At 37.4% G+C, this 25,410-nt stretch overlaps 2 protein-coding genes across 2 annotated transcripts; both read right to left on the reverse strand.

Annotated features, from left to right (window-relative positions):
* LOC141911565 (plasminogen-like) lies at nt 1-24,385 on the reverse strand. Its single transcript, XM_074802553.1, has 7 exons — nt 24,339-24,385; nt 17,914-17,986; nt 17,510-17,752; nt 16,407-16,655; nt 12,992-13,240; nt 412-528; nt 1-170 (listed from the first exon to the last, which is right to left on the reverse strand). Exons 2-7 carry the CDS (start codon nt 17,984-17,986, stop codon nt 1-3), a joined length of 1,101 nt encoding a protein of 366 aa, XP_074658654.1. The 5' UTR covers nt 24,339-24,385.
* Nucleotides 2,057-6,778, reverse strand: LOC141912157 (uncharacterized). The gene is made up of 8 exons (XM_074803373.1): nt 6,543-6,778; nt 5,205-6,392; nt 4,702-4,825; nt 4,450-4,576; nt 4,097-4,215; nt 3,681-3,876; nt 2,673-2,751; nt 2,057-2,435 (listed from the first exon to the last, which is right to left on the reverse strand). The coding sequence occupies exons 1-8, from the start codon at nt 6,776-6,778 to the stop codon at nt 2,057-2,059; spliced, it is 2,448 nt and encodes an 815-aa protein (XP_074659474.1).
* Nucleotides 24,386-25,410: the final 1,025 nt, after the last annotated feature.

Consider the following 25,410-nt stretch of genomic DNA (forward strand, 5'->3'; position numbering starts at 1 on the left):
TTAAATATCGGAAGTAGCGTATACAGAATTTCTGGATGAGCCTCCACATATTTCTTTTGGGTTTCCTCTGCATTTCATGTTGCATTCAACATCCGGCGCACGACCATATTTACCGACCTGGTCACCACAGAAACACGCCACGGTATATTGAAGTCCAGCAAATGCGAATCCTTGAGAGAAAGCAATCTTCATTATCAGTAATTCCTGTGATTATGTTTTTGGAGTCAATAACTCAGGAAGGGCGCTAGGAAAGGCAGTGGTAACAATCTGTTAAACTGTGGTGAGAAGTTTTTTCAGTATATGCCAAACGCACGAACACACGCGTATTTTTAGACAGTAAAATGGGTTTGGATAGCACCCTCCAGAATTTGACACAGTTCCCTAGGAAAATAATACTGCGAGAATCCTTACCTCTGTATTTACAAATACTGATGCATTTCTCAATAGTCATGGCCATGCTGTTTGCCGCATACGTTGCCAGATCTCTGGTATGACCGTCATTAAAACATCCAGCGTAATTCCGACCTCCTGATGAGATAGTAAAATGAGAAGTCAGAAAAATGGAACAAAGGGAAACAAAGTCGCTGTACAATTGCGAAAACTTGCATTCTTTTCAAACCACTCCTCGCATTTGAACTGAAATAAAATCACATTTCAATTTCATCGATCATTCATTAATTTAAAAATCCATAGCAGCAAAAACAGTACAAATCTCATTTCTAATGAGTAACATGTATTTGTTATAGCGAACGTTTTCAGGAGTTACATTATCCTTCCTTCAGGCATAGCGCAAGTGATTGAATTTATATATCATACTGGTATTTATATAGAATAAGACGACGCTTATTACAAACAATTTCAAATTACTGAGTGGCAAGATAATCATAATACAAAGATAAATAATTACACACAATCTAAATTACTGAGTGAAGATATTTGACTAGTAGTTAATTATCTCAAAACATTGAGAATGAATCCTGAACCGTGTTCGAATAGTTGTTGATTAAGGGAGGGCTGTTGAGTTTTGATAAAAAGTGCTTCTCTTCAGCAATTGGCCAACATGTATCAAACTGCCGTGACTGTCAGGTCTCGTTTAGCGAAAAGAATTTCAAAATTTTAGATAAAGGTTCCTCCGATTTAGATTGCAAAATTATAGAAGCACTTTCTATCAAAACTCAACAGCCCTCCCTTAATCAACAACTATTCGAACACGGACGGACGGACGGACGGACGGACGGACGGACGGACTAACGAAATGCACCTTTTGTGATTGCTGACCTATGTGGCTAAAAGGCTTATGTGGCTAGACATTATTATGTGTCTTCAAAAACTTTTCTAACAAAAAGCACCTTATGTGACTTGATATCCTAATTTCATACAATAACATCAGGGCTGCCTTTTTGCAACAACCATTCTGCTGTCTGTACGGGAGAATATCACTAGCCCGGTCTAATAATGGGACAGGGTCAATATTGACCATTAGTCAATCAGTGCTAATGGGTGAACGGTGGACAGTTTAAGCTATTATATGGCCTCTAGTATTCGATGAAAATGACTTGTGATTGCAGGCAACATGGCCTACATCCTCGCTTGCCAGGGTTTGATTGCCGCTAGCCAAGGCCCATGTCAACCAAACCCAGCTGCAAAGCCTTCATTGGTCTATTATATCGCCCAAGATTTTTTGGGCAGACAGGTTCCTGCTCGGCGCCCGCCAATCTATATATCTAGCCAATCAGATGCATGGTTATTCATAGAGCGAACTTGCTGGTAAAAACAACACATCTGATTGGCTTAATACATAGACTGGTGGGCACTGAGTGGGAAACTGTACAGACACCAATTATAGCTACATTTGTGAATTTTTTGAAAGGCCCCTTATGTAGAGAGTAAGCACCATCTGACAATTGCAAAAAAAACAATGAATTAAAATTCACCATTTTTTATTTCAACATCAGAAATGTTACAAATAGAATATTTCTATACTTGTGAAGGGACAAAGTACTTCTTGTCTTTAGCATATCGGTTCAGTATTATTTAGTTGCGAATGTGGATAAAATTACTTTTTATTTTTCAAAGATTGCCGTTTTGTTACATTCATGTTGCTAATTTTCTTTACGATAAGGTGACTTTGCCTTAAATGCAACTCTCCATTATTGGCTTTACTAAGCTTTTTAGCTTTTTCACATGCAAATGTGTTTGGAGTGATACCACTCTCGAGATATTTAATGAAATATTTCTTTATTTCATTGAGTTCTTTCAACGACCACTTCTGTCGCGTACTTTTTCGGTTCACTCCCTTTTTAAGGTTAACTGGTTCCTGCAACTGTTCACTGTCATTACTATCACGGTCATCTTGATCATCATCATCTTCATCTTCATTGCCACCGAACGCAACAGCTTCATCAGCATCAATGTCTGCGCTATCATTGATTTCACTGTAAGAATTAATTTGATAGACTTCTCGATATCAAAGTTCAAAGTACCTTCACATAGATGCGTAATGGAACCTGGCACTAAAATTGGTTTAGTCATGTTCAATTAAGACTAAACTAAATAGTAGTCGTTAAGTGGCTTCGTGCAAACACCTTTTTTCATACGTAAATTTGTAGATATTAGATTTTTTAATGATAGGGAGATATACTTAAATGAATGTAAACTGATCTAATACTCACTGATCATTTAGTGATGGCAGGTGTGCATTTTCAATTTCCTTTCTGTTATCATCCCTGGTAATATTACTGGTAACAATTTCTGAAAAGTGAAGAAAATTTCATGGACATAAATAGATTAATAAATGTGTTAATTGAGCAACTGCAGATGTTAATTGAATTGATATTGATATTTTTTATTAGCGAGCCTATGCTTTCACTATTTGATGACATCATACTTCCAATTCATTTGCCTATCGCAAAAAAAAATTCAGTAAAATGGGTGGCACACTTTTTATCTAGATTGGTCTGAGATCTCCTTTTCTCAAGGGAGGTGTCATATAGTGTCTATTTGCCATCTGAAAATTTCTGATAAGTCCAAACTCCATTTCTTGTGAAATAATTGATTGATAAAAATGCAATAATCAAAGCAAATTGCCAATCTTGCAGTGAATTCAAAATTGACCCGGACTGCTAGTACTATGAATTTTTTGGTGTTGTTCATACATTTTTACATGATTGCAAATTTCAAATTTATTACCAAGCCCTACTAAATGAAGGAGTCTCACCCATACCTAACTTTCTAATAACATGGCTTGACCATTGGACTATTGTTTCTTTGACAAATCCATCAAGAAATATGGTAGTCTATTTGGAACTTTCCAAACTTCAAGTATGGATGGAACACATCGAACGCTAGATTTTGTTTTCAAATTCAAACCAATTGGATGGGGTAAAATTTAATTGATATTTTAGTTGCAATGTTGACATTTTGTTTTCTAAACATTGATAGTTCCACGTTTCTTTGATTACATTTGAGAATGTCGCCAATGTGTCTCCATACACTACAGACCGTGCGCAGTACAGCGCATCACCTGTGGGTGTATTTACATAAGTAAATTGTCACTTTCATTGCCAGATAAGAATAAATGTGAATCTTTTTGAAACAAAAGCTGTAGTTTGATTTTACCTTTTTCCTTTGAAGGTTTGAAAGACAACACGTATAATGTATGGTTATTGCTGCGTACACACCTTTTATATCAATTTGACTCAAATCTTGACCTTCGTATTTCTTTGTCAAATTCAAATCTTGAAGAAGGAACAGCTTTGTTAAGTATACACGCTCAATCAGACCAGACATTGCCTGATAGTGCTCTATGTTGACTCGTTTTGTATGACCAAGATGTTTGCAAACCCATCCGAAGTGGTGTTTGTCAAGGTTCATCATCTGAAAAAATGCTTTCCATTAGGCACTTTAAAAAACTACACAAGCAATTAATACCTCTCACTCATGGGGCAGGTAGATAAGTATGGCAGTTTAGCAGGAAATACATATAAATGAGTGTTATTAATTATGAAAATTATCAGTAAAAAATTAAAGGCTGTATGCTGCCTGCCAATGGTCAGTATAAACGCATAATCTACTACCATCTACAAAGGATTATCACCTGTGTAAGAGTCGCGGTATACTTCCTTATAGTTACACTCGTGATTCGGGCTGGAGCCTTCAAGTTACATATTTCACATATCGATTTAAGTGAAGAATAGGCACGTACATAAGCCTTCCCTGAAAATTAAAAAACAACATTAGTAACAAAGGAGCAGGGCAGTTAGATGATAATCGGGGAGGTTCAAAGATCTTATAATGTAATGTAATAATTAGAATCATTTAATTTCAAGGAATAACTTATTGAGAGATGCTTTAAAGAGGTGCTTTTAGCATAGGCTAATTTTACAGAAATTTGCAGAGAACAGGCCTGCATTTTGATAATGTAACAAGGATCACATTAGGTATATATACCTGTGGTCGGAAAAAGATATTTATTTTCAACACAAATGCCTGCAGCACATCTATTTTCCAAAGATGCTATGAATTCCAGTGGTTTCAGTACATGGGGTGGTATCAAAACTGGAACAATTTTTGATCGCTAGAAAAGGAATTTTGATTAATGCAAAAATAAAACATACTTTCAATTAGTACCCATTGATGTGAGATGGGTATAAAAGATGGTGATAGAGAGTTGGTACTGCAGGATTTAAATGGCATTTTTACCTTTCCTCGAACACGCATCAAAGAATGAGTGATCAAAAGCTGTCGTTCAATGTCTGTAAGTTCACTGGCAACTGAATTATCGATATCCGACAGAGATGTCTCACGATTCAGAAAGCTCTGCAATCTGTAAATAACCATCTTCAACAATGTAGGATTTGCGAAGTATTGCACCTGTATTTTCAGCTCATTTTCAAATGATCTAAAATGCTTCATTAAATTTCGATTTAAGTAAATTGTATAAAATTTTGCTCTGTATTCATTCTCCATAGATAACCATCAGAGAAACGAGGTATAATTTTTTAGCCTTAGATTAGTTCATTTTCAATTCGTTTAACTATATTCATAGATTCAAACTTAATCAGGAACTGTGGAACAGGGTCCAGGATCTCTAAAAACTCAGTAGTTTTGTACTTAATATTTAAAATACATTAACATGTTATTGAGAATTTCACTTTGTGACGGTGTGATAACTATACATAAGTATACTATATATTTATACTTACTTGATGACTTCAAGTTCACCAGACCGTCTACGATTGAAATGGAGGAGCTTAGCTTGAACTAATTTAATTATTTCTGGAAAATTATCAATGATGAGGTCAATGTCTTTCAACTTTCTGTCCAAATAACGACTCAATTTCTCGATGTCGTCAGGGCTTGGAAGCTCCGTTTTTGATTCATATCTTCGTTTCATGAGTACATACTGAGCAAATTTCGTCAACTTCTCGGCCCACTCAATGTCCATGAGACCAAGAAAAGCCTTACATTCTGCTAATTCACGATCATTTCCTTCCTGCTTCACTAAAGTTGCCCATTTAGCATTGATTAACCGTTTCAAATCGTATTTCAATTTAAATGCGTTTGAAGGAGACATAAGATCATCCTCATCATCCATGTATGGAGAACATGTTTTAATAGCTGCCAAGACCACTGCATCAAAATTCTTTGGAAGCAGTAATTCCCACAACTCTTCTTGTTTGTATTCCTCAGGTTCATCCGGTGAATTTTCTTTATTGACAGCTGCACGCAAATTAATAAGGAACCGAGCAGCAAGTCTCATTCGTTGACTGGCGTAATATTTCCTTTTATCCACATTTTCAAAATTTCGCCGGAGCCAGCTTTCACCTAACACAAGAATGAGTCTATCATTTTGAGCAATTCGTCCAATATCATCCTGCGTCATTATACTAAAAACCTCATCTAACATAAGCTTGGATGGCTTAAGTTTAATATGTCCCGCCATCATTTGTGACTGGATAATCAAATCACGCTTTTTAATCTGACTCAGTTTTCCAGATTTTCTTAGCTTTCTAGTGCATCTTCTGTAGTGATATTTTATACTTTGAAGAACAATCCATGCTCGACAATGTGGACAAGGACCATATCGGCTGATATCTAGAAAGTTATCACTAGGTCTTCGTGCTAGAATAATCTCGCCATTTTCAGCTTCTATGACTGCTCTATTGTGACGGTCATCTCCACGCTTCCTAATATCTTCCCATTTACCAGGGGTATCACAATTTTTCAACAAATGCTGCACCTCCTCCACATCAGCATGAGTTTTCATGTGAACACCTATGTGCTGCACTAATTTACCACAATAAAGACATGCATGGTAGTTATCATATACACGCTTATTCTTCTTATGATGAGTGTTGCCATGAGCAGCGGCTCTGCTTGATTTTCGATATCTTCTTATGTAAATATTCCGGAAATTGACGTCCCGAACAATTGGAAATTCTGGAAAATCATTAGAACCTACATCTTCACCTACATCGTTGCTTTTTCATTTTTCGGGTTTATTTTCGGATAACTTAAGATGAATTTTGAGATTAGGATACATTTCATCAATATCCATGTCACTATCAGTGCTGCTGTCTTCATTAGAAATGTTTCGTTCTTGTTTTGACTGTGAACATATGTTTTCAGCCATCTGATCCAATTCACCCTCAGTTTCATCCTGAATTTCAATGATAAATTCATCTAAAATTTCTTCTGTTAGGACCTGATCTGTAAAAACATCTGATTCATTTATCTCCTGAAAGTAATCTGCACCCACGACCTTCAATTCGGCCATCTGCGAACAATCTGCACCAACGACATTTGCTTCAGTCAACTGAGAGGAATCTGCACCCGTGACGGTTGCTTCAGACATCTGCGAACAATCTGCACCCGAACGGTTTCTTCAGTCATCTGAGAAGAATCTGTATCAACGACGGTTGTTTCGGTCATCTGCGAACAATCTGCACCCGTGACGGTTGCTTTAGTCATCTGAGAGGAATCTGTACAAACGACGGTTGCTTCAGTAATCTGAGAGGAATCTGTACAAACGATGGTTGTTTCGGTCATCTGCGAACAATCTGCACCCGTGACGGTTGCTTTAGTCATCTGAGTGTAATCTGCACCAACGACGGTTGCTTCAGTCCTCTGCAAGTAATCTGTACACATGACGGTTGCTTCGGTCATCTGAGAAGAATCTGTACCAACGCCGGTTGTGTCAACCATCTGAGAGTAATCTGTACAAACGACGGTTGCTTCGGTCATCTGAGAGTAATCTGTACCAACGACGGTTGCTTCGGTCATCTGAGAGTAATCTGTACCAACGACGGTTATTTCAGTCATCTGAGAGTAATCTGTACCAACGACGGTTGCTTCAGTCATCTGAGAGGAATCTGTACCAACGACGGTTGCTTCGGTCATCTGAGAGTAATCTGTACCAACGACAGTTGCTTCGGTCATCTGAGAGTAATCTGTACCAACGACGGTTATTTCAGTCATCTGAGAGTAATCTGTACCAACGACGGTTGCTTCAGTCATCTGAGAGGAATCTGTACAAACGACGGTTGTTTCGGTCATCTGCGAACAATCTGCACCCATGACGGTTGCTTCAGTCATCTGAGAGGAATCTGTACAAACGACGGTTGCTTCAGTCATCTGAGAGGAATCTGTACAAACGATGGTTGTTTCGGTCATCTGCGAACAATCTGCACCCGTGACGGTTGCTTTAGTCATCTGAGAGGAATCTGTACAAACGACGGTTGCTTCAGTCATCTGAGAGGAATCTGTACAAACGACGGTTGTTTCGGTCATCTGCGAACAATCTGCACCCGTGACGGTTGCTTCAGTCATCTGAGAGGAATCTGTACAAACGACGGTTGCTTCAGTCATCTGAGAGGAATCTGTACAAACGATGGTTGTTTCGGTCATCTGCGAACAATCTGCACCCGTGACGGTTGCTTTAGTCATCTGAGAGGAATCTGTACAAACGACGGTTGCTTCAGTCATCTGAGAGGAATCTGTACAAACGACGGTTGTTTCGGTCATCTGCGAACAATCTGCACCCGTGACGGTTGCTTCAGTCATCTGCGAACAATCTGCACCCGCGACGGTTGCTTTAGTCATCTGAGAGGAATCTGTACAAACGACGGTTGTTTCGGTCATCTGCGAACAATCTGCACCCGTGACGGTTGCTTTAGTCATCTGAGAGTAATCTGCACCCACGACGGTTGCTTCAGTCATCTGCGAACGTTCAGCATCAACGACGGTTGCTTCGGTCACCTGAGAGTAATCTGCACCCACGACTTTCGATTTGGTATAGGAAGGACTGTTCATTACTAGAAAAATAAATTTAGTATTAGGATACGAATAGTGGCAATATTAGATAGCCAGTATTAATGCTCCCACAACATTCAAGGTAATTGGACAGCCGATGAAGTACGGGGAATATGTAATTACTTTTACTCACTCTCGGTCTCGACCCATTCATAATCATTTACGAAGCAGTTTAATGTCTCCCATATTTTCTTCTCAACAATCGGCCTATCAGCTGACTTAGCTCCGCCGCATTAAAAAATCTAAGCTCTTGTTAGTAAAACAAAACTGCTACGATAACTTCATTTATTGAGCAACATTCTCAGCTTAATGACTAATAGCAGTAAGTTCTAGATATGGAACCTCAGCAGAAAAGAATCTATTCACGAAATTAATACCGTAGTTCAAAAATTTCTATAAAATATAAAATTAGAAATTTGTACGATAATTGGAACACAGAAAAAGAACCAGAAATTGACATAAAACTAACTGCTATTGGTCTACCCTAAATAACGAATCATTTCTATAACAGAACTCGCTAAAAACTCAAAAAGCCCAGAAGAGCCCAATGAGGTTACCACATCAACTTGATGCTTTTTCACAAACACCCAGAGAGAAAATGACCCAAAAATAAATGGCCACCTCATTGTACAGTATAAAAGCAAGGTAGGTACTTGTTCCATTTTCTTTCAAATTCTTATTTTCTTCAAAACCAAATATGCATTTATCAACACGCACAAAAAATCTAAAATAATGAGATTGTGTACATCTTAAACTGCAGGACTAAGAATAAAGCATTTTGTATAGGCCTACATCTCGGGGAAAGACATGTCATTGAAAATAGAAAACTCAATAGAAAAGGTTCAAAAGGTGAATCAGTGTGCAAGAACTTTGAGTACAAAGTGTATCCCTGGGACTTAATGTGTTAAGTATTCACTTTTTGACAGCAACTATCATCTTACGGGTATTCTTGGTTAACCGTCTCACACCAAATACCAATCATTGGATCAACATGAATTCAAAATGCGGAAGATGTTAAACCCAGCTTATACTTACATAGCTTTGTCTGAAGGCACATATACTTGGATTTCTTTATCACATGCCGATACAATTCTTACAGGCCAGTATACCCCCCTAGGAATTCCCTTCAGTTGTGACCATCCATATTTTTCAGCCATTCTAAAAAATAAATTAAGGTTATGAATGCACCACAGGAGTTATCACTTGACCATGCCTTGGATTTTCCCTATATTTAAGTGGTTATTGTCTATGCCTTAGGCTGCTTACATCCATACTTAAGTGACCCTAGCGTTTAAGACTATCCTGCTTTAACTGATAAATGCTAATGAGTGTCCAAATTTAAGTGGTTATTGTCCATGTCTTAAGTTGCTTATGTCCATACTTAAGTGGCCATTGCGTTTAAGATTATCCTGGTTATGCTAATAAATACTCACCGAGTGTCTAACTTTAAGTGCTTATTGTCCATGTCTTATGTTGCTTATGTCCATACTTAAGTGACCCTAGCGTTTAAGATTATCCTGGTTATGCCAATAAATACTGTGTCTAAATTTAAGTGGTTATTGTCCATGTCTTATGCTGCTTATGTCCATACTTAAGTGACCTTAGCTCTTAAGACTATCCTGGTCATGCTAATAAATACTCACGGAGTGTCTAATTTTGAGTGGCTATTGTCCATATCTTATGTTGCTTATGTCCATACTTAAGTGGCCCTAGTGTTTAAGATTATCCTGGTTGTGCTATTAAATACTCACTGAGTGTCTAACTTTAAGTGCTTATTGTCCATGTCTTATGTTGCTTATGTCCATACTTAAGTGACCCTAGCGTTTAAGATTATCCTGGTTATGCTAATAAACACTGTGTCTAAATTTAAGTCGTTATTGTCCATATCTTATGTTGCTTACGTCCATACTTAAGTGGCCCTAGTGTTTAAGATTACCTTGGTCATGCAAATAAATACTGACTGAGTGTCTAAATTTAAGTGGTTATTGTCCATGTATTATGCTGCTTACATACATGCTTAAGTGACCCTAGCGTTTAAGACTATCTATGTCTTATGTTGATAATGCCCGGAATTATAGACTACAGTAGTTCAATCTTTCACTACATGACTAATCATTCACTAAATGACTAAGTTAATGACCACAAAAATTGCTAACCAAACCTGCAAATTGTTTTCCTGCACCACAACTGAACACAACAGCAATTCAAAGTCATTTTCAAGGAAAACACATAGTGCATCTGCATATTCACTGATGTGATGAAATAAAATAAAGTTCACATTGTCCTCAAAAATCTCTTCAATGTCAAACTCATACTGTGAACATAAATCCAATGCGCTTTCAAAGTCAGTACTACATGGAAATCCTATTAAGTGGCACACTATTACATTTCCAGACATTCTGTTTAGAAATCAAAAAGAGGCTGAAGGACTTACAACCACATAAGATTTTACTGGATTGACTGGCCACTTATGGATAGACAGTGATAGGCAGGCTTTCTTATCTATGAAACAAATTTGCAAAATAATATTTAGAAATATTACTAACTGACGCAAGTGACAAAGCGAAGCAGTAATTGTTAGGGGTACAAAATTTTTCTTTCATCAAATGAATTTTGATTTTCAACAATTTCATGGGTTAAAGTAATTCTATCAAACATGTCCACTTAAAAAAGACTTGAAGATTCAGGCAGCATTTTTCTGAATGGGTCAGACGGGGTACCGTAAACAAGCATGCCGTAGCCTATTTCTAAAAATGCATTATTTTTGAATTGAATTATATTAAAAATCCTCATTTATTAGATCTATTCTATTAATCTATGTATAAACATTAAAAGCTGAAGTCAATCATAGATTCATAAGAGCTTATTTCGGGTAACTTTAATTTTTCATGACGAAAATGTAGATGAGGCCTAGAGCCCATATAATTCCCCAAATGATGTTCTCATTCACATGTTTCAATAGAACTTCTGAATGATGTTATTTCGAATTATCCAGTTGCATCATAGATAGGCCTACAAAGCCTACAAGGCCTAGTATTGATGAAATAATAGACCTGAAAGGCCTAATAAATGGACCATGCCTTAATATATACTTGATGCAAAAACTTGAGCAGGCCTCCATAATCTTAATTACTTCGTTGAATTTCAATATCCTAAGTGAAAGAAGTTTTGAGACAAACCATGACATTTCTGAAGCGATAAAAAAGTCAGGAGTAGCACTACACTAGCCTAGGCTAGGTTTAGTCTTGTGATAATGTTCTTGGCAAAGAAATTATGATAAAGGCCTATTTCCAGAAATTAACAGCAAATCCAGGACCACATTTTTCAAATGTGAGGGGAATTCAAGGGGCTTTGAGGGAATAAATTATAAAAATTTGAGTGGCATTTTAACTTTAAGGTCAACTATAAACTACCAGTAATTGCTGGATAAATACAAGGGTGAATCTAGGAAAATTGATTTGAGGAATTTGAGGTGCTGTAGAACCCAGATTTATTACTTTTTCCTTATATCTTTGCCTGTTTTGTAATTGATTAAAACCTTTTGATGTAAATAAAGACTCACCTTGTCATCGAATTTGCCGCCATATTGAATTGATCATGTGACATATTTGTTTGAGTTGACTCACAGGTGGCAGCACTGTGCAGACACTGAATTGAACAGCACAATGGAAATCCATAGACAACGACGGACAACGGACAAAAAGTATCCATACTTGTGTGACTAATTTCGTGTGTGGCTCGGAGAAACCACATAGATGCCTTTTAGACACATCACAGATGTTGCTTATGTGGTTAACCACCCAAGCACCAATGATGAGATTTTCCAAAACCTTAAGTGGTTATGTAGCCACATAACACACATTTCGTGAGAACGGACGGACGAACGGACGAACGGACGAACGAACGAACGAACGAACGAACGAACGAACGAACGAACGAACGAACGAACGAACGAACGAACGAACGAACGAACGACAGCTCACCCCCTAACCCATTAGCTCCGCTGACCTTCGGTCACAGCGGAGCTAAAAATAAATCGCACGTGCACAACTGCATAACCATGAAAAATATACATGTGTAAAAAAAGAAGAGCCAACTGTTTAGGAGATCTCCGGACAAGGTTGTGCCCACGGACGGACGCCTGATGCCGGATGACCTGACTCCACTTCATTGTGGGGGGTATAATAATAGAATAAGAGCCGAGTTGCTCATAGGTTGAAATGAATCAGTGATGGATTCATTGAAGAATGAAACCTTAGGCGCATTTGTTTGAAACCGGTTTGTACAAACCGGTTTATGAATGATCGAAACCGGTTTTTACAAACCGGTTTATATCGGTTTATTGCGTCACAAACCGGTTTGCCATTGAGTGAACAAATGCCACAGAACGAAAAGTCGGTTTGAGTCAGCTGACCGCTGAAATCTCCTTATTCGGCCATGTTGAAAAGTCGGTTTGATGATGCAAACTCCCCGCAAAGCGGTTTATTCGGTTTGTTCAAAACGTTTAGGTTTACGCCTGAACAAAGACGCCGGTTTATGCAAACCGGTATGAACAAGGACCATTTTCCCGTGCAAACCGGTTTCAAACAAATGGGCCTCTTGTTACGGTGGTATTACGGATGGTTAACTTATTGTGGGGTTTGAACAGCTCTCCTCCTGTCAGATAGAAAATATTTACCTGGGCACATTTTTACATCGCAGTATTCCCAGCGTGTTGCTGGATCAGTGGTATAACACCAGGGTCCTTTCGGTGAATTGTCAGGGTTTCTACAATAATTGGCAGCCGTGTTCTTGTCAGAGAGCATGTCGTAACGGTTATGTCTATGAGGAGATTGAGATTTCCAGGCTTGACACATTTTACCGGAGTGTGCATGACTCAAAGTTCCTCTGTATTCTCTGCCCAACATAGTCCTTTTGCATTCATTAACTGAAATGAGTAACGCCGTAGAATCTTGACTGAGAAATTTAACAACAATTACTTAACAAAAGATAAGTTCCATGGTGTGTATCGTCTAGGCTTGTGATTTGTCCACAACTATGTATTCAATGCATATTGGGAAACTTCCAAGATCATATGCATCAGTTATCTTGTGGAAATGATAAGATAAGGATGTTGTCTGTAAGAATAGTTGTAGGAAAGTAATATTCAAACAGGGCTTAGTTAACCAAACGTTGCTGGGAGCTCGCAGTCTCAAATGTTTGTGACGTTCTCAAAATGTATCAAAAATTTAACTTAATTTTTAGTTTCAAGTCCTGTAGTGCCGTAAAATCAACCTATGAACAGTTCGCAATGTTTTTTCGATATGGATTTTTACCCAGGGCATATTTACGATGTTTACCTAGGGTTTATAGATTTTTTAGATTTCTACATAGGAAATTTTTACCCGGGGGATTTTTTTTGAACGGATGAAGGTATTTTGAGGGATATATTCTGGATTCGGGAATTTTAATTGTCCTTTCTAGCTATGGTAGAATTGCTCGTAGGTCGGATGGATGGACAAATTGGTGTGTACCGGTCTACAGTGTCTTTAATCAAATGTGTACAAACAGAAATATGAACCCCTATACCGGGTACAAATCAGAAGTTAAAACTAGGACAATGGCTGATTTGCAAACATAAAGGGGAAGATTTGTCTCATCACCCATGACCCACATAAGCCGGGGATCACATAGAAACAATTTGTCGGGGCCAAATTGGCTCGAATCAATCCGACTTAAATTTTACTAATGGCTTACCAAAGAGCGTGCCGATTTTCATGTTCAAATTCATTTCACATTCAGATTCAAACCCATTCATTCGATACTAAACAGTGCTTAAACTATGGAATCTAAAGCGAGTCCATACTTAAACCAGGGAAGTGTGATGAGTCTCATCACACTTCCCTGCTTAAACAAAGCGAAGTGACTGACTTCCAGAACCAGTTTGAATAAACACGCTTAATTTGACTCAGGTCTGGTCCGTCGTTTTTGGTCGGGCACTTAGGCACGGGCCCATTTTGCAACCATTACTGTTTTCTTTCGCCAGATCTATCCGTCCTACACTTTTTAACTTGATCTACATCATCCACGTATTTAAATTTCGATTTCTTCAGCTGCTGTTAATTTTATACTCATGCAAAGCACACTGATTACAATTCGCAGCAGTGCGCTATATAATGAAATAAGTAATATTGATTATTTATATCAATATCAAGTGTGAATTTGCGGTTGAAAAATAATTGATTTGATTAACAATATAATTTGATCTGGACCTTCCAGCGTGAATCAATCAAGAAAAATTTAACTAGTCAAAGCCTCAAGATCAAGTCAAGAAAAGGGAAGATGCATTCTAACAACTGCTTGCGACGTGAAGACTATATTAGGCTCATTATTAGAACCTGCACGACAGCTATGTAACTTTCTAAAAATCATTTGTCGCAGACCCTGAAATACCATGTATATTATCACTCAAATTGCCTAAATATCTCTGGTGTCGTCGCTATAGTATAATACTTATTAAAAACAATTACACCAATATAATCAATATGGTAACAGGTAAAAATCCTCCATAGGTAAAAATCCCCCCTTGTAAAATCCCCCCAAATTTGATTTCACAGCAATTATCAACAAAATACTTCAATATTCTTATATTGGAAAACCTATAGTAGTTTTTCAAAAATTTCAGATTTTCCGTGATGTTTTTCACAATATTCACCTTGGATAATCAATGACTTTGACCAGGCTACGTGCATAAAAATGACATTATTCTGTGACTTTTAGCTTGTAACATGCATAAAAATGATATAATCGTATTTCTGAAAATACATATAAAGAAATCTAGTTTAAAAGTAATAATAAAATATCTGTGTACCTATATGTATTATCTAAGTATTAATGTAAAAAGTATTATCGGTTTTCATTTAGGTTTTCTACTTAAATTTGATAGAAAACTGAAATTGGGGGATTTTTACCTGGGGGATTTTTACCTACATTCAACTAATATATATACCTATCATTCTAAAAGCTCAGGTTTTTAGCGTTTAGTGGTTTGAAAGAACATTCATCCCAAGTAAATATTTCGAATATCAGAACCGGTCCATTTTCCTTCGTTTGACATTCAAAGGAATATTCCTCCCGAAGTCGATACTTTGAATATCAGACCTGAAGGTCAAATTCTCTTCGTTTGACATTGGGATGAATATTCCTCCTTAAGTCAATTGTTAGAATATCGGACCCCTTGGTTAAGCCTCCGTCGATTTGAACTTGAACTTGAACTTGATTGACTTTGGGAGGAATATTCCATTTAGGAATATTCCTCCCAAGGTCAATTTTTTACAATAGCGGTCCTCTTAATTGGTGACACTCAAAGAACGCGTGGCTCAGATACTATTTTGCGCCTAATCAGATACTATTGTGCGCGGCTTAGATACTATTGTGCGCATAATCACTCACGTAATCGTTTCTGTAAATGTGAAGACCTCGGGGGCATTATGTTCTCTAAAGCCCGACATTATCCCACATTCCGGACTGTTAATAGGTTGATTTTACGGCATGTCGACATGTTTCAACATTTTTTAACTGTTCATTTATGAATATTTGAGGACTTATGAGTAATTGGAATATCAGGGGTTCAGATCAGAGAACGTGAGAACGACACAACAAACGCAGTCTCAAATGTTTTGTGACTTTCTCAAAATGTATCAAAAATTTAAGTAATTTTTAGTTCATAAGTCTTCAAATATTCATAAATGAACAGTTAAAAATTGTTGAAACATGTCGACTCAGCCGTAAAATCAACCCATTCACAGTCCCGAATGTGGGATAATGTCGGGCTTTAGAGAACATTATACCCCCGAGGTCTTCACATTTACAGATAAGATTATGTAAGCATGTCGCGCGTTACACCGGATAGGCACACAATAGAAATATGAGCCGCACGTTCATTTGATCATCACCAATTAAGAGGACCACTATTGTGAAAATTGACTGCGGAAGGAATATTCCTCCCAAAGAATACAAAAAGGCACAATTTTTCTGCGTCGTAGTATGCTTGACGTAGGTTACAGCCCATTGTGCCCCTTGATTTTAAGCATCTAACCTCCTAGCATATTTACCTGGACACATTCTTACGTCGCAGTATTCCCAGCGTGTCGCGGGATCAGTGGTATAACACCAGGGTCCTTTTGGTGAATTGTCGGGATTCCTACAATAATTCGCAGCCGTGTTCTTGTCGGAGAGCATGTCGTACCGGTTATGCGTGTGAGGCGATTGCGAATTCCAGGCTTGACACGTTTTACCGGATCGGACTTGGTTCAAAATTCCTCTGTATTCTCTACCCAACCTAGTCGTTTTACATTCTCTAACTGAAATATTTTACGGCGTAGATCTTAGCTTAGGAGAAATATAACTGCATTATTTGACAAGCACACATAGATTAGCTTTCTTTAGACGATTCACCGTTTCCTAATAGTAATTTTTAGTAATAGGAAATAAATCAATTCAATAATTCATTCGTTCATTCATTGATTTATTTGTAACAGCAGCTATGGAGCTATTTAGAACAATTTCCCAGTTCCTGGTATCATCACCGGATTATGTTTGAACCGAGCTAATTCGGCCTCGAAAAACAATTTAGGTCTGGGGTCGCCAATTTTATAAATCATTGTTTTAATATCGGATCAGCATATGGTTTTCATGTTAGTTACAGTTGCTACCAGGGACAATTATCACTTTCTCAAAAATTATTGAATTATTATCAGAAAAAGGCGACTTCAGACGGTTGCTGTTACCATGAAAGGGAATTTCGATATAGTTATCGCTCGCGTGACGTGGCAGTTTCGCGAGTGCCTATATAAGGAGTGTCCCCGAAATCTAGAGAGAGACACCGGGAGACGAGAACGGATTGAGAGCGAATTAATAAAAGCATATTATCTCACTGAAGAAGATTCTCCCGACTTTCATTCTATCATTAGGAACTGTGTTCAGTACTCTGTGTTCAGTACTCTGTGTTCAGTACGATGACCATTGGGATAGAATAGAACGGCGAAATAAGATACGTCATGTATAGTTCGATGAAAAACTTTCAGTCTTTTCCTTTTCTGTATTGAGGGATCTGTCGTATAATAGCCCCTAACTTTCGAATAATTGATCTAGGTAACAGCCTCTCGTGCCCCTTAATTATAAGCATCTTACCTCCTAATAGATAGAGCATATTTACCTGGACACATTCTTACGTCGCAATATTCCCAGCGTGTTGTAGGATCAGTAGTATAACACCAGGGTCCCCCTGGTTCATTATCAGGGTTTCTACAATAATTCGAAGTCGTGCCCTTGTCGAGGTTGAACCGATCATGTTTGTGAGGTGATTGAGATTTCCAGGCTTGACACATTTTACCGGATCGCGTTCGACTCAAAGTTCCTCTGTATCCGTTGCCCAATTGGGTCCTTTTACATTCTTTATCTGAAATGTGTGAATAGGGTCGGTACTGGAGCAGTATAAGTCTGAACAAAATAAACTGACTCTCTATTTTCTCAATTCAAACCGCATTGTTACCCTATCGCCGTCTAAATCCGTTCGTTAAAACCAGGACTGATACTCAATCACTGTACATTGAAACTTACCGTTGTTATACTGCGATGGTGTGCATGACGTAACCATTAGTAGCGTGGCTCCCAGGATTGGGAAATAAATCATCTAAAATGATAAACACGGTATCGTCTAATATTTGCCAGTCTGCTAAGACTGAAAGGGGCCTACTACTACCTACTACTACCCGTGTACAGCACGTCAAGTGTTTTTAGCCAATATCCAGATGTTTCGAATCCACTTCCCGTGGAGACGAGGTCACTCACCTGAACATGCTATGTGCCCGTGGATGCGACAGGTAACTGAGGTATGGGTAGCGATCGAATATAGTCCAGTTAGAACTAGATATAGGCGTAGCGTCTCCGATACCTCCGCACACACAATTTCAGAGAAAATTCATTGACAACGACATTTGCAAATCTCCCCGATTAGGTACCAGTTTCATGACCACATGTGCACTCAGGACACAATTTGGAAATGTTTTTGAGAGTTACACGCGCCATTAGGGTGTTTCTCAATCATGTTGCCGATTTTCAACACAGCCTCCCGTGGCCATATTTCGAAGTCCAGACACGTCAATTTCAATATAGCAATTTACTATAGATCAATCATTGCGCGTACAAATTTAAGAACAAAAGACAGTTAAGAATTTAAGGCTCTTATCGCGTCAGTGTTGTTTTTCGACCCGAACCCCTGGTACGTAACTAGATCTGTTACCCAAATAAGTTTAAATTTCAATACGAATGTACATTTCACCAATTTCTCCCTTGTACAATGTAATTAGAAACAATGGAATTAATCATATTTAATTAATCATTTACGACATGGATGAAATATAGAAAGTTTTGCCGAGAAGCAGTATAAAAGCCCGATCAATGTCGAAGATGGCAGCATAGTGGATTACTTTACGATTGAAACTGCCATTTCTCTGTTATCTCTTTCAGATCATCGATTTTGGTCATCCTTTTTGTCTGGCATATATAATGTGTGTATACATTTCATTTCTACAGTCGAAGTATCTTGTAGGCCCTCCTCTGTGAAATATTAAGCAATTTGTTGGTTATAATGACATTAAGGGAGGACGTATCTACGGTACAGCTTAAGAGTGAATTGCAGACGAAACATGAAGCCATAATGGCCGTTTAAATAAACATTATAGCAATTACAATTGAAAGATAATAATGATATACAAATTAAGTTAAAATTATGGCTATTTCTAAAATTATATTACTTATTTGTACTATATAGTCAGTGCGGAACGTTTGGTTTTGGAACAATAATGAGGGGTGGTAGGTAGTCATTCAATTCAAGTGATGATTTACCACATGTTACTTCCGTGTTGTTGTAAATCTTGCGAGAATGGCGCAACATTGAAACTGGCAATAAGTGCCAAATATCATACGTATTTCTTTTTGCACATATTCAAAATTTATCCGCTATAAAGTGCCAATAAACAATTTCATGTCTCGATCAGTATGTTTGGCCGCGACAGTTGCCTGGGACGCGATTTTTTTTCACAAGACAGTGAGTTTCCGCCATCTTGTTTGCAGTGCGCAAGCTACTCATTCTGTTTGTAAACCCAATCCACACATGTGCACTACACTCGCTTATCAGCGTTCGCGGCTCTCAACCTACAAACGAAACAGCGTCACATAGCCTACCTTGGCACCTTTCTTCGATTTTACATCTACATAAGTAAATCAATTTTCTGACAGCGCTTTCGCATTTTTTAATCTAGTGTATCTAGTGTTTCAACATGTTTATCATCACATCAGAGGACCTCCATCGGTTAAGATGGATTCGATTAAAACAAAAGAAATTCTGTAAATTCGACCACCGATCACACAACTACATCTGTACTTCGATTTACGAAGATGGAACTTTAGACATATGAAAAAATTTTGAAATATTGATTTTTGTCGCGTATGTTATTCATCTATTTCAACTCCTAAACTTTTAGAAGTTCATTAAAGAAACAGTCGTAATGCCTTCAAATGATAGCACATGCGGTCGGCCGCACCGCACGGCCGAACACTTGAAAAATTACTTAGTATCTCGTACGATGATGAGTGATCGAAAATAAAAGATGGAATCTAAATCATTCGATTCTTTCAAAGAGATGCATTGGGCAATGTGGTTTGGAAATAAACTGATTTTCTAATTACCTCATTTCACATGTCGCCAGCCTCTCCCTGGACGTATTAACTACATCGAATTATAATCGTTGTGATCTGTGTGCTGAGCAAAAATGCACACAGATCAGACTACACTACACAATCAACCCCCAACTACCCACTGCTTTGATTTATCCATCCTATTATCTGGTGTGTTTCCCTGGATATGAAGATGTTATGAAATTGTCAAATTGGCTGTTTATGACCTACAGCTACTGTTGTGAGCCTTCTGTATTCACTATAAACATTATTGCCAAGATAGCTACCGTATTTATTGGGACGGCCGATTTCAAGTGTTTGCCAACCGGTGACCTATAGTTGTTCAGTGTGTAAACACCGTTCGTTTTCAAAAAATCATGGTAATTTTTACTTCCAGGCTAGTGCTGTACAGACGGATTTTGCCGATTTTTTTCAGATTAATCGCACGATTAAACAATCTTAACGGCAAATCTTTCTCAAACCACTCGGTCTAACGCAGAAATTCGTTATCTCTAAGAATAATCTTACTTAAAGCGGATTGGATTAGTAATAATGAAGTGCACGATACACGTATCGACCGATGTGACGGAGATTTGGCTCCCTTGTCTTTTTATATATAGTACGTAGGATACTTGGATCAAAAACGGGTCCATGTGGTACAATGTAACGTAATACGATACAGTATTTTGCAAATATGACATGACACAATAGTCTTTATTTGCAAACGATACATGAACATGAACATATGTGCAGTTAATTGAATATTTTTTGCGGACCGAGCAAAGGCCAAAGGTTTCTTAACGCTCGCCACTAGAGATTAAAAGAAGCGTGAAAACCAAAACGAAGATTCAGCATTTCACAGAAATACAAGTTGATGACTGGGAAGGTATACGGAAATATAGTTATTCATGTAGCAATCAGTGTAATCATATTGCCTCGGTTGATATAGATTGCGATAGGTTCGAATTATATTGGGAACAGGTTTTTTGGGCAAAGTAATTTTTAAGAAATGAAAAGGTACCTTCTACCAATTGGTATGGAAAATACATTTTAAAGTTCATCAGTTACAATTAAAACAAAATTCGTAATATGGAAAGTAAGTTTACATGAGTGTATGTATAATCCAGCATAAAGATTTAAAAAATCGGATTGCGAGTGGACAATTCAATTCAATATTTTATTGACACAACTTTGTCGGCAAATATGTACAGGGGTGCTAAACATTTGCCTTTCTTACGGGGCTTTTCTCAGTCGATCGATTTTGGAAAACTTCAGTTTCTTCTCTATTTGATAGATTTATCATCTTTACTGAGGTATGTATATAAGAATATCTAAATTTATAGAAAGTCTCCGTTACCATTGACTTGTCAACTATCATTCTTATTTATTCGTATTTATTTATTTCCTGAATAATTTACATCAATAAATAAATACCAGACAAAATTACAATAGATGATTAATTTGGTTCATACAAAATATATATAAACTGATGTAAAATAACAGCAGGGCAACCAGAGGAAAGCAGAGCTTGTAATATCAGGCACCCCAAAAGGAACAAATAGAGATGAAATACGCACGATACACACAAACACACACACACGCACACACACTCGCAAGCAAGCAGCACACACGCACACACCAAAATACCCACCACATATAAGAAAACCACACACATATATTCACACACATTTACAAGTAGACACACACACACACACAAATGTATACATATAAATACATAAAGTTATACCTCGGAGTTTATTCCAAGGTTATACATACATCATATGAGCATAAGTAAGTACCATTTGAGAAGGTCATTGCACCTTATACATAATTATCATTATTATTATTTTCATGAATAAACTGTAACGATTAATAATGAGAAAGTAAAAGGTTTTTTGTTCGATTTTTGAAACTTTCAATAGAAGGGGAGTTTTTAATTGAATCATTCATAACATTCCAAATATTTGGACCGTTGACTTTTATTGAAAAACCTTTTAGATTTGATTTGAATGAGTCAGGGCGGATGTTGTTGCTGTTTCTAGTGTTGTATCCAACGTCATTCGTCTTAAAAAAATTATTGAACATCTCAGGTAACTTGTTATTGACATATAGATACATGAATTGTCCAATTTGAAAATTGTTTATATCTGCCAATTTAAGAATTTTTGCAGACTTAAATAATGGTGAGGTATGGGCTCTAAAATCGGTTTTAAAGATAATGCGGACCGCTTTCTTCTGGAGAAGTTCCAGCTTTCTTAAGTTTGAAGGATAAGTATTACCCCATACAATATTACAATAGGTGAGATGGCAATAAATGAAAGAATAATACAACTGCAGTAAAGTTGTTTTTGACAAAATTCCATAAAGTCTACCCATTATACCAATGAACCGTGATAGTTTAGTACAGATGCTATTAATGTGTGACTTCCAAGTAAGCTGGTCGTCAACTTGAACGCATTAGTACTCAATTTACGTCGATTGAACAAAATAACAGTACGTTCCAATTCATTTTTAGTTGTTGCACAGGCTAACATTAACCAGTAATAGTATACCAATTAGCAGTAACTACTAATAGTAGCAACTACCAATAGTAGACCAATTAGTAGTAAACGACTGGCTGCGCATACGCATTGACGATGACGTGGAGAAATATCTAAAAAAAGCGAGCATGCAAGCACCGTAGTATAAGCTATGGCCTTCTAACCGCAGGCTTACTTACAGCTATCAGGCATTCAGGGTTCGCTTCCTGCCACAACTTTTTAAATACTTTTACCCTATAGTAATAAACCAATAATCTAACCCCATTATCCTAACCCTCCAGACCACTTTCTCGCCCTCTTGAGGCTTTGCCCTGAAACTGGACGCTTATTACGTATAGGCCTAGAGGGCGGCATTATCGATCGACGCATTGGAAATAGACATTCATTTTGTCGGAGAGGCTATATCATCCAACCAGTCAAATTAAATACCAGTTAAATCATGCCCTGATTATTTTACTTAGATGTTTAATTCATTCATTCCAGTTAATCAATGAACAACATGTTGCGCCTTGCAAATTCAAACGCCAACTACAGTTGATTTATGAACAGTATTTTGTAATTCTTTAACAATTTGCCTGAATTGAAAAGCAAATTGGAAGAACATTCTGCTGATGTCTAATTGGTGCATTACTGGATAATAAATACAATAACACATTATGAAATGAAATAATTATAATTTTCATGATATAAATCAGTGTCTATTTTGTTATTCTTTAAAGGTTACGTTCCAAACGTAACCATTAAAGAATAACAAAATACTATCGGTGGTTGATTTTAAATTATATATATCACACAATGTTCTGTAATATCGGACCGGAGAAGTAATAGAAATAGAAAATGTTCGTCCCGGGGCCGATAAGCCAGTGATGGGCGATCGAGTGTACTGCATTTTATAATAAAATCTGAAAAATCTGGGGAGGGAGTGGAATTAAATTTTCAGTTTAGCCAATAATAACGCCGTCGATGATATATTTTATAGAATTATGCTGATAGAATGTCGAATAAAATTAAATTGAATTTTAGAATTCAACCTAATAACCCATATTGGCCAATAATAGCGCCGTCAATGATTACTGTCGAATTAAATCTAATTGAATTTTCCTGGTCCGGTTTTTAGGATTTACTCTCATATATCCCAGGTAATGCGCAATTTTGGAATAGAATTTGGGAAACCCTTGTATAATCTGCGAATTCCGTACAATCCAGAGAATCCGGACATTCCGCGAAGTTTAGAAACCCCATGCACAGATAAATGCACCAAATAGCACAGGTTTTCAACAACAAACAAATAAGTAAATTAATTAATAAGGAACGGATTCCAACGAAATTCAATAGGGTTAGAAATTTTATTACTGCATTGAATGTTTTGAAAGTCCCGAGGAGAAACTAAGCCTTGTTTGGAAGTTATTTTGTACCAACGGAATGAATTATATTCAAATTTGAATTGAGTTGATTTGCTGCGGAAAACCTGTCGATTCATTAAATTAGTCCAAATATACGATCAGGATGGCGCAACAGAACTGAATGAAACCCATGTGGCTGTACCGGAGAAAAACCAAACGCGCAGTGCGCACATTCACCCGGAGTGTTTCACCACTGACAAACACTAGCAAACCGCTACGAAAAAATTTGATGGGGGGGGGGGGTTAATTAAACAACCCACAGTGGATAGTGTTGAAAAAAACACTAAGCTCTTGAACTAGGCCCGTTGTCAAATAATGAAACCCTTTGGATGTTACGTGTCATGACGCGTGTAAACTTACTTACCTTGTTACTGTGTGCAGATGAGATTGCAGACAATCAGCTCAGTACAGTATCAATTCATTTTATAAATGTAATGAAAATGTATAATATATACTTGTTTTAAATAATCGCATTGAAATAATCCATCATGACGGAATCATATTACTAATTATGCGCGAGTGCGATTTATGTGAATAATCAGGATTTATCAGGTGTGATGGTGTGCTTGTGGACTACCAAAGAGTTCCACGTTTTGCTAGACGAATAGACCCTACGGTCTAAACCCGGGTTACCTCGAATCCTTGATCGGGCTTATAACAGAAACAAGTAATTTCGGCGTTAGTTTGTGAATTGCGCACTTTGAGGAAAGCAATATTATAGGAGAGCAATTTAGAACCTCATAAGCCATCTTTTAAGGATTCAAGCCCTGCATCATGCGATAACTGTTGTTTCTTCGTATCAACATTCCCTGTCACTCGTAATCATGTTCATTTTTGAAGATATGCCATTAGCAGAGCTTCAACTCAGCTAGGTTAGCTTTGGATGTCTGGGGTCATAGTTTGTGTCAGATCATTCTTCTGCAGCATAAAAAGAATTCCATTGTCTAGACAGTTTGAATAATATCTAATTAATGAGTGCAGAGTGGATCTCTCGTTAGGATTCAGGGGATCTTACGAGACATCAGTAAGACCCTGAAAATGTAAGTGCCCCTAATTTCATATGAAAGGCATTTTGTGTGATAATGGTTTGAAATCGGGATTTGTATACCCAAACGGATAATTCGTAAATGTATGCGGAAATGACACCATTTGGGAATCCGAAGATTATACATGATCCATGGTATGAGTGATGATAACATTATAGTAAAGAAGGTACATTCATCAAATGCTTTAAAACCATTACATGCGGTACAGCTTGGAATTAACTTAACCCATATCGTCAGCGTGTTTTAACGCGACTTGAACGCGTTCTTAAGCTGATACAACGATGGACGGTACGCGCCAATCATTCTCCATTTTAAACGAAAACGAGGCGGAAAATAATAGTTTACGATATTGATTTAATACTAGGTTGTGAACCCGAACACATATAAACT

This window comes from Tubulanus polymorphus, chromosome 10 (genome assembly GCF_964204645.1).
Source record: "Tubulanus polymorphus chromosome 10, tnTubPoly1.2, whole genome shotgun sequence".
Taxonomy (NCBI): domain Eukaryota; kingdom Metazoa; phylum Nemertea; class Palaeonemertea; order Tubulaniformes; family Tubulanidae; genus Tubulanus; species Tubulanus polymorphus.

Excerpts from the sequence above, each read along its gene's own strand:
- LOC141911565 (XM_074802553.1), bottom strand. The coding sequence starts at position 17,986 with ATGATTTATTTCCCAATCCTGGGAGCCACGCTACTAATGGTTACGTCA. Across the intron at positions 13,241-16,406 it reads CGACGTAAGAATGTGTCCAG|TTAATGAATGCAAAAGGACT; the intron begins GTAAATATGCTA and ends TACTCATTTCAG. Across the intron at positions 171-411 it reads CAGTATTTGTAAATACAGAG|GATTCGCATTTGCTGGACTT; the intron begins GTAAGGATTCTC and ends CTTTCTCTCAAG.
- LOC141912157 (XM_074803373.1), bottom strand. The coding sequence starts at position 6,778 with ATGGCCGAATTGAAGGTCGTGGGTGCAGATTACTTTCAGGAGATAAAT. Across the intron at positions 6,393-6,542 it reads GACATGGATATTGATGAAAT|ATATCGAAAATCAAGCAGAG; the intron begins GTATCCTAATCT and ends TTACATAAGAAG. Across the intron at positions 4,826-5,204 it reads GGTGAACTTGAAGTCATCAA|ATTGCAGAGCTTTCTGAATC; the intron begins GTAAGTATAAAT and ends GGTTATTTACAG.